We start from the raw sequence: 10,072 nt of genomic DNA on the forward strand, positions 1-10,072 counted from the left end.
TCTTCCTTCCGAGCCTTGGCATCGTTTTCACTAGCGCAATCTCTCCACCATTTCGCGATTGATGCCTTCGAAACGTGACTTTCACTACGCTTGACTGCCTGGCTGGTTGCGCACATCTAATCGCGCCTACTCCTCTATCGAAACCTTGCGCCGATGCACCGTCAACCGTGATAAGGAAGCAGACCTGAGGCGAACCTCCAAGAGACGCGCGTATTCGCCGAACACCGTCTACAATCACCACGCTTTCCCCGTGTTGACTAGCAACCAAAATACCCAGTCTACTGGCCGAGGTCGATCCTGAAAACGGTACGCGCCTCTCCGCAGCCCTCAATATTACGACCAAGATGGAGGAGGAGGAGCAACAACCGAAGAAACGATCTTTCAGACAGAGCTTCCGCCAAACGAAGAAGAAGCCTGAGAACAATGGCGCTGAAGGCCACTTCTCTGGCCTTGGAGCCAAGCTCATGGGCAAAATGGGCTGGAAGAAGGGCGAAGGTTTGGGGGCGTCAGGAGACGGCATAGCAGCCCCCATTGAGGTCAAGCTGCGCAACACCAAAGGAGGCGTCGGCGCCGTCAGCGAATTGAGCGAACAACAGAAGAAGGAAGCTAAGCGGAGGGCGAAAAGGGACGCGGAGGAAAAGGGAGAAGTCTACATTGACTCGAGCGAGGAAGAGCGCCAGCGGCGCAAGAGGAGGAAGGTCGCTGGTAGCATGGGCACGGGCACGGGCACGTCGACACCGAGCTCGACGCCGCGACCGAAGAAGACGATCTACGATCTGAAGGCTGCCGGCTTCGAAGTGCCGCGCCAACTTCAAAGCATCGTCGATGCGACCGGAACGCAAGTCAAGACATCGTCTCTCAGCCTCCGCGGCGAGCAACCCATATTCCAAACTAGCCTCACTGGAAAAGTACAACGGGAACTGGCTGCATTTGCGGATGCAGCTGAAGCTGTGGAGTCGGATGCTCAGAACATCGACCTGGAGAGTGAGCGCCTGGAGGTCGAGCTGAAAGCCCTCGAACGCGATGTCTCAGAGCTAGCCGATATCCGCTCACGGATGGGAGAGCTCCCTGCGAAGGAATGGCCGGATTTGATCGAAGGGTTGAAGAACCTGCGCAAGGCTTATCCCTCGCGCAACTTTGAGAAGGAAGCTATTGCGGCGATAAGACCCACGTTCGAAAGACGCATTGTAGGCTGGGATCCAGCCACGGACACTCTTGAGGATCTTGCATTGAGCTTGGAAAACCTTAGCATGATCGATTCATCTTCAGGGAAGTCCACCATCCCCTCGCACGAGGTTGGTCGTATCGTCCTGGCACCCACTTACCCTCGGACCGAGCCAATCAGTCGCCGATCTACAACCCCTTACGAAACGTTGATGTTGTCATGGTTCTCACATCTTCAGACTGCCATGGTGCACGGGTTCCAGCCTGATTCACCATCTGCATCCTCATTTCTTCGGACTATCGACATTTGGTTCCCTGTCCTGCCCTCCTTTATCAAGGCCAGGATAACCAAGCAGATCAAGCTCCGGTGCTCTGCTGCGATAGACTCTTGGAATGTTCGCAAAGCTATCAAACATAGAGAAACGCCACTCCCTCAGTGGATTTTTGACTTCCTACCATATTACCCGGACATCTTCACAGCGTGCAAGGGCAAACTCCGCACCGTGTTGGAGATCTGGCCGATACACAAGGGCGTCATACCAGGCATACAACTCTGGAAGAAAGCCTTTCCTGGCCCTGTGAATCAGATGCTTGTTAAGCACCTCCTCCCACGACTAGCAGAACACCTCCGAGGTCTCGAGATTGACCCCGCAGACCAGAAGCTCGACGTTGTGTCTGCCGTAGTCACCTGGAAACCTCTGCTTTCTTCCCATGTCATATCGGAACTTCTGCACTCGGCTTTTTTCCCCAACTTCTACAATGTGCTACACTCATGGTCCAGCTATGCGGAAGCGCAGTACGCCGAGATCGGCACCTGGGTGCAATGGTGGAAAGACGAGACGCTGGGCGAGTATATCGCCGACCTAGAGAACGACTGGATACAAGCGTACAATCTGATCAACGCGGCCCTAGACCTCCTGGAGCTCAACGGTGACAACGACGCCACCATGGAGGACCTCCCACTCCCCAACGTAGAACCTGAACGCGTTGCTCCTGTGCCTGAGACACCACAACCTTCCCGAATTAGGAAGCCTGAGCCAGCGCCACAAGAGGCTGAAGACGTCTCGTTCAAGGACTACGTCGATTCCTGGTGCGCGGAGCAGGATCTGCTGCTTATGCCGCTACGGAAGAAAGACGAGACGACTGGCATGGCGCTTTTCCGCATTGCAGCGAGTGCTACGGGGGCAGGTGGTGTCGTGGTGCACTTCAAGGGCGACAACATCTTTGCGCAGAACAAGAAGGATAAAAGTAGTTGGGATCCGGTGGGCTTGGACGAGGAACTAGTGAAACGTGCAGAGGGAAGATGAGCAATACCCTTGGGGAGCAAATACACAGACCACAGATTTGGCGTGGAAGAATACTGGTGGTAGTAGCATAGGGTAAGCTCCCTTGCTCTTTTCCCAGAGCAGATACGTCTTACTAGCTTTTTGCTAATTCGGAATATACCCCATTGCGTGCTTAAGGTAGATAGCTAAAATACACACCCTTGTACGATCACTTGTCGACAATCAGGATTTTATCAATCGGTGTATAAATGAGCCCAAGTATTACATGTTTGACGTAATTTCATTATTAGTATTGTTGCTCAAAGCAATAAAACACCGAAAAGGCCCAATGTACCTGGTATATCAAAACCGAGCCATCGAACTGACGTTGCAGCCGAAGATGGCCCATCCGAGGAGCCTCCCAATCCGATCCATTCCAGTCCATGTTGATCAATACATAGCTATGTGACACTGATATCATATACCATGCTCGTCATCAAGACAAGTCATTACGCCCTCGGCGCATCGGAGTGATACCCTATCTTACTTTCCGTCCTCGTGTTCCAGCTATTCACCGAGCTCTGAATGCTGCCGCACCACCAAGGCTCCTAGACCTGGCTCATGGCGGGCCCGCGGCGAATGCCACCGCGTAGGTTGGCTCCGGAGGAGCGGCCACCGATGACGCTGAAGACCATGGAGGCAACCCAGGCGGCCCAGCCGAACCAGAAGAAGGCGGTCGAAGCTTGGGCTTCGCGGCAGCGCTTCTCGGTGTTGGGGCTGCCGTTGGTAATGTGGTTGGAGAGGGTGTAGGCCTGAGTTGGTCAGCGCGGTGTCGTACAATGTGGGTCCGGTGTTGGAAGATCATTCTCTGTCATCATGATAACGGAGGGGAGAGGCAGCAATAATAGGATGAATCTTACGCGGTTGCTGCAGCTGTGCACATGCAGATACGCGGCTGTCGCGACGGCAGCGCAGAACCAGAAGAGGACATTGAGCGTGTCAAGCGCCATGTTGGCGACGGGCATGCTATAACCATCCAGGAACGACGTTGGCAGGAGGTATAGCAGGGAGAGCAGCCCAAAGGTTGCCGTGAACATGTCGTAGTTGACCATCGCCGAGTTGCCCTTGAAGGCTGTGGCGATCATGTTGCCGACGAGGCCCATGATGACGATGGAGCAGATGAACTGTTGACGGTAAATCAATGCGCATCACACGGGAACAGGCGAATGCGAACCTGCCAGGACCGCAGTCCAATGTTCAAAGCCTTGGACACCATTTTTGCAGTTTAGGATTGCGAAGAATTTGTCGCTGGGATATATGCTCTTCGAGTATCGATGGGTCGCGAACAAAGAAACTGGCTGGCAGGCTTGTCAGAACGCGAACAAGGCGGGTGCGGATGCTGGAGAGGTGGATGAGCTGTGTGTCGGTACTTGGGCGTAGCGGAGTGTGCCTGCAGAATATAAGAGTCAGCGGATGGAGTGCGTCAATGTCAGACGTCGCGGCTCGTTGCGGTTCATCGTCATCGCCTCGCGAGGGTTGCGCCTACGTCACAACCGCCGCCCAAAGGGTCCAGCGAACCGCCTGCCTCCACCGGTTGCGCTGGATCGGGACTTACCTGGCGCTAGACCCACTGCTTTGAGTTCGAGATAGGACACTTCCCAGGTGCGAGTGCAGTTGGAGACTCGGTGCAGAGATGCGTTGGTTGTTTTATGCGTCGAGAGAGATGGGATGCGCAGGCTGACCATGTTCGCGCGCGCGGTGATTGGCTGAAATGGCGTTACTACAGCAGCTGTGGCAGTGACGGGCGGTTGATTCGGCAACAAGACGGTGATGCAACAGCCCGGCAAGGATCAACCATCCACACTTCTTCCGAGGAGGGGTGGAGGGCCAACTACGTAACGCGCCTCTGCCCTTCACGAGTCTAGACACTGCGGCTCTGACTGGCTGGCTAGCCTGACGGCAACTGCTGTGTGTGGCTGATGAGCTTGTTGTGCGAGCGCCGTCCCCCGGATCTGCGGATCGTCATGGATGTGAGCAGGGTTCGATGGTGTGTTTACATGATCACTGTGTTGTTTGAGACTCTGTGCCCATATGCATGAATCGTCTTTTATCGTGCAGTACTGAGACTGAGTGCGCTCTTTGCAGCTATCAATTTGAACGGCTAGACGGATGATGAAGCTTTCTCCATGCTGCACATGTTCTTCGTCTGCGGACATGAACGTGATGGTGGTTCGCCCTCCATTGATACAGAGCGACGGGTCGTAGGAAATGAATGAATCTTGTAGTTGTCACAGGTCGGCTGGGTTGCACTTGAATTGCTGTGGATTAACGATGTACGTCGCGCTAGCATATGATTTGCACGTAGACGATACACTTCAATATATCGTTCTAAGCACAGAGGGGTGATAGCATAGCAAGTTGTGTGAGCCCCCGATATCCGATCAACTATGGAATGTCCCAACCGTATCTGTATTGCAAAGACAAGAGTCTCAGTCTAAGCGACTTTTGAAGCTGGGATGCCGCAGGCCCATCCTACCGCAGTAAGAGGATCTTCGGCGCGTTTCTCTTCGACGTCGTACCATGGGTACGTTACTCACCCTCTCGGGCCATTGCGAAGGCTTCGAGAAGGTGTCGTGAAGTCGGTGAATTTTGGCCAGAAGGTATACTCGGTGCGTAACGCGGGCCTAGGGATTGACTTTGCAGCGAACTCTTTCGCTACTCGAGAACTCGTTCCTGCTCAATGTAAGCGCCCGTGAAGACGCTTGAGCTGATCAAGCGGACAATATGCCGTGCTGCCTGCCGATTTCCTAGCTTCTCAGATGCTGGCATGTTGCCCTGGCCGTCCTCTGAAGACGTCTCGTCGGTATGTTCTTCAGTACCAGGTGGCGGACATCCCGTTTGCCCATCCAGTTGGTCGCCAGTATCAAGTGCTAGCTCATACACTGTCTTACCAGGTCTTCCACAAATAAAAGTTTGTGCAAAAAAATTTCTTCTGAGGCAGGTGTATGATCGAAGTGGCTATTTCAGAAAAATTGACTGCGAAATCCATGACGGCCCATGTAAATTGTTCAGCACGTATTGTTTCGAGATTTCAGCAGCTGCTTGTGCATTATCATCACACCCACGCGCCTTGTCTTACCGTGTCGCTAAATTCGAATTTAATCATACAATCCTACAATTGATGCGTCAGTAGGTGTTGCCTTACCGTGGCTGCCCACGCGGTATGCTTCTCGTGACTCAAGCACGGCAACGCGCGCACGGCGCGTAGGAGCCTGGACAGATGTTGCGCTTTGTGTATGATGTCTGTTCGAATTGCACTGCTCGCAGATACAGTCTGCGCAAAGACGACCTGTCTCTGAGCTACTCATTGTGTTCGGGATTACCGGACGCTCCGAGGTTCGTGTCCGCCATCATCCAGCAAGGATTGGAAGCTCAGACCATGCACACTCTTGAGCAAGGTGCTCCATATGTTCGCGCTGTTGAGCATCTTTGCAGCCACCGCTTTTTGCGCTTCGCTCGAGAGGTCGCTATAGGCATAAGGAGGGCGTGTTCTTGGGGAACATCTATGCATGGCAGTTGTTTGATGATCACCAATCCCGACAGCGCTCGCTCGTGGGGAGGAATATCGGAGGTGTTCTGTGGTGGTAGGTCTCGGTCAGAGCGGCGACTAAATGTCTCGGTGGAGGAAACTGGGCGTGGACGCCCGCCTAGGAAGCACATTGGTAATCTCGAAATCTCTCTGACGGCGCCCCAGGGGTATAGAGAGGCTTGTGTGGTGGTCATTTCGAATTGGGCGGTCATGGAGCGTGAAGTAGGAGCGTCTCGCCGAGAGGATAACGAGGTAGGCGCAAAGGCCTGTGGTGTCGAACGTGGTGTCGACGCCGCTGCGGGCGTATTGTAAAGCGGAGACGGAGGGGTGAGCAGAGCGCACAGAATCAGCAGCGATGCTGGCGCTATGGACGGGCGCAAATTGGTGGACATCGAAGCTGCGGCGATGGAAACGATAAGCCGGTGTGTCGAAGGTTGGGGAGAGGGGGATTGGGGCGGCAACGTTCTGCTGCAAACAAAGAAGACGAGGGGCGTTGAAGGGCCGACCTGCTAAGTGCTATCGTTGGGTCTATTGTAGACACAAAGCTCGCAGACCCAGTCAGCCTCGGAGGTGATGACTAGGGATGCTGAGCACGCGGTGGAGGTAGAGCCCGACACCCTGCTCGCCATGAGTTGATTTTGGACACCTGGAAAGGGCCGATAAGACCAGCAGGAAACGGCCAGCACCTTAGTGATGAACAAGGCTGCCAGGAGGGGAAGGCCTGCGTTTGATGTTCACCCTTTAAACATAGGTGATGGAAAATCGCAGCCCGTAGCCTTGTTCCCGGGGGTGAAGGAAAATGGCGAGCAGCTACCCCTGGGGAAGTGATAATGCTGTTCCAAATGTCCTACCTCTGACCTTGAAGTGATGCCCTGGGAGACTAGACATATTCATTACCCCTGAATGCCTTGCAGTCGAAGATCCCCTCTTTGAGGTGAGTGAAAATGTCCCCCGCAGCGGTGTTTGGGGTGACAGGCTTTGAGCTCCCACCGTCTCCGTTGGCCACCGCGCGTACCTGCTGCCTCGACTGCAATCACCACCCACCCACCCGGCTGCCTCAACTTCCGCCGCACCTGCACGATAACTCCATCGCGCCTACGCGAAAATATACTGCCATGCCAATGCCCCGAGCCCTACCCTCTGCCCCGGTAAGGCAGCACAACACCTGAGCACACAGCGCATAACATGACAGGACCCTCGACTTTAGGCACGAACGATTGAACCGTGAGCCTTGACCGTGCACCCGTTGTCAATGCATCCAAGCTCTTTTGCTGCCTTCTTGCTCGAAACATTCTCGGTCCCAAGCACGCTACCGGATCGGCGTCCCTCCTACGAAGAAGCTGATCGGCCCAACCAAGGCTCAGTAAAGCTCCGTCACCGAAGCGGTCGGCAATAGAGCAGCGATGGAGCACAGCACGCACCGAAAAAGATACCCAGAAAGTACCGAAGGAACTTCCATGGCAGAGCGCAACAAGAGGGCCGATGTGCAGCCAAGGCTAACAAAGCGGCACAGAACATCGGCCTCCGTAAACAAAAGCCAAGGACCCGTATCTCGATGCAAGAAGCCCTTCAAAGAGAGCGAAGAACAGCCCCGAATGGTACTCATTGGGCTAAGGAAGACAAAGAATCCGCAAGAATGCCTGCTCAATGAGGTAGCCCGGAGAAGCCAGAATGATCCAAACATTCTTTCCACAGTCATCCTGCTCTTTCTACGTCTGGACCACAGCTTGGCCGGACCCGTATGCGGACCTGCCGCATCCGCTGCAAGGAGACAACGGAAACTATAGTGCATACAGGGTTCGCCTGCTGGCACCTCCTAGTGGCATGGCTGGTGTTCCCCGAGAAGCTTGGACGAGGAGCTCAAGCTTTGCATGAAAATGCGGGGTCAAGCAGCACCATTCCTAGCTCGAATGATCAACATGGGAAGGAGTCCTCTCGTGCATGACAGCGAACGCCGGGCTGGGTTCTTCGGGAGAAGACGTGCGAACAGCTGCCTCGGTCGTCGCGTGCAGCAGCGTTCGGGCCTAGCTTCAGGTACAGCTGTCAACAACAGTCCTCTGCAAGCGGACGCGACGAAACCCATATGGAGAGTTCCAGAGTCGCAAAGAACGTAGCTTCGGTGCCTCGTCACCAGCCCTGGAGGACGCTACCAGGGTCCAGGGGGTTCGTGCGAGCATGTCGATGGGCGCGTGATGTCCATTGTCCGCTGTGAGCTGGGTCTCCTGATGGCGTACCCCGTCTTGATGACAGTGGCCGGGCGGGGTGCTGCGATGGCGCTTGAAGCGAAGTAGGATGGCGTGCATGAAAGCCTTGGACGTTCAAGGAGGGATGGATTGGGGGCACGGTCGCCGTCGGACCCAACCGAGTCCAGACGAAAAAAAGAGGGGTCTGCCTCGAAACCCTAGGGCGTGAAAGCACAGTGCATCCCACATCCCAGCCCGCCGCTAGGGCACGAGTCTCACGGCGGCGGCATTTTGATGAGGTGGAGACGGCGAAGAGGACGGAGCATGTCACAACGCACATGAAGGGGGCCGATGATTTGCTGTCATCCTTCCTGGCTCGCCTCGCTACCCCCGAACGGCAGCAGACAATTTGCAGCAGTTCGTCCCTAATTATACAAGGGCTAGCCTGCAGTTGGTTTGGTCGTCTCCGCATTTTGCGCATCTGCCACCCAAAGCCCCTGATCCTTGGCCCGGCCGCCTGCCTGCAGGAAGCCTCAAAGGCGTTGGGAGTGCGCGTTCTGGTCTTCCCACCTCTGTGATGCGCGCGCTGTCTCGAGGCCTCTGACTTGTCCAGCTGGGAGCCTTCTGTCTGCCCCTCCTCCATCACAAGCTGGTTGCCTTCGACGCCCGTCCCACTTGACCAAGAGGACTCCGCTGTGTGTCTTCGACAACGGATTCGGGTGATTTCTGCGTTTGAACCGTGTCGAACCACCGTCCCTGGCAGGAATTCGAACCCCCTCCGGTGCCTGTGTCCCACCACTGCCGCCAGCATTACCGCCTCTCCATCAGTCGCTCGGAGCTCAGGGCGACGATGCGCTTGCTACAGTAGGCGCCCGTACTCTAGCCCGACGACTGGCTTGCACACTACGAGGCCGAGCTCAGCTGGTAGAACCGTGGCGCATCCCCACATTTCTTCTTCTCTGAGGCTCCCACCTAGACGACCGGCCTGTATACATCCATGCGACGACTGATGCCATAGTATAGGCCGTCTGTTTTTTGCACGATTCTTCTGCGCGATTTCTAAGAGTAGGGATAGACTGGATCAAGAGCTCGGTGTTTCTGGTTTACGTTCTGAGGTACCGTCATCCCCGCGAGCAAGCGGCTCTTTCCAAATGGATGGCAATCAAGGCTTACTGGTAGCGTCAGTTATTTTCTGGATACAAAAATTGTCTTCAAGAAGTACGTTTGTCACCGAGATAGACTGTCGGGTATGTCCAGTTTCCCGTTCTCCCCGCCTAGCAGGTCATAGCCTTCGCACCAGAAGCCTCGCCCGTGGGACCCCCTCCGTGGAGATGCAGGTCGTGTTTGTAAGGGATGGATGTTGACAGAAGAGCAGAATAAACACCCGGTGATCCAATAGAAAGGTTCGATTGTTACGACTTTGCTACCGCGACGGTATTTTCTGTTCCTGTACACAAGGTATGCTCCCACTTCTACTTCGTCTCAATGGCCCTTCCGCTTTTCAGGTCTCTTCTTATTTGTGCCCCTTTTGCTCCTCCCCCTTCGCAATGGAGGCTCGTGGATGATGGGCTGCTGCCGCTACTCGGGCGAACAAGGTCGAGGCCGAGAGTCGGGTCGAGTCTACGCAATGTCGTCGCGGCCGGCTGCGAGTTGGCGAACCTGCTGCGAAGTGTTTGCAATGTGGAATTGACATTGACACACTTGTGCAACACGAGGATGCGTCGCAGCCTCCTGATTCGGCGTGAGCGAGTTGCGGTGTGTGGCGGCGTTGGGTGAGAAGGGGCAGGTCTGTTGACCAAGCCCTGAAAGCTCACGATGCAAACCATCCACAAGGCAACACGTACTCGCCAATCTCCTATCCGCAAACACTC

The 10,072-nt window shown here is 55.1% G+C and overlaps 2 protein-coding genes across 2 annotated transcripts; one reads left to right on the forward strand and one right to left on the reverse strand.

Annotated features, from left to right (window-relative positions):
• Positions 1–344: 344 nt before the first annotated feature.
• Positions 345–2,471, forward strand: N0V89_001170 (uncharacterized protein; the record flags this gene model as incomplete). Its single annotated transcript, XM_056209984.1, has 1 exon — positions 345–2,471. The coding sequence occupies one exon, from the start codon at positions 345–347 to the stop codon at positions 2,469–2,471; it is 2,127 nt and encodes a 708-aa protein (XP_056076806.1).
• Positions 2,472–3,037: 566 nt separating this feature from the next.
• On the reverse strand, positions 3,038–3,705 carry N0V89_001171 (uncharacterized protein; the record flags this gene model as incomplete). The annotated part of the gene is made up of 3 exons (XM_056209985.1): positions 3,038–3,241; positions 3,350–3,613; positions 3,664–3,705. 3 exons carry the CDS (start codon positions 3,703–3,705, stop codon positions 3,038–3,040), a joined length of 510 nt encoding a protein of 169 aa, XP_056076807.1.
• Between the last annotated feature and the right edge of the window lie 6,367 nt (positions 3,706–10,072).

Source organism: Didymosphaeria variabile, assembly GCF_027946475.1.
Source record: "Didymosphaeria variabile strain IMI 356815 chromosome Unknown scaffold_1, whole genome shotgun sequence".
Taxonomy (NCBI): Eukaryota; Fungi; Ascomycota; class Dothideomycetes; order Pleosporales; family Didymosphaeriaceae; genus Didymosphaeria; species Didymosphaeria variabile.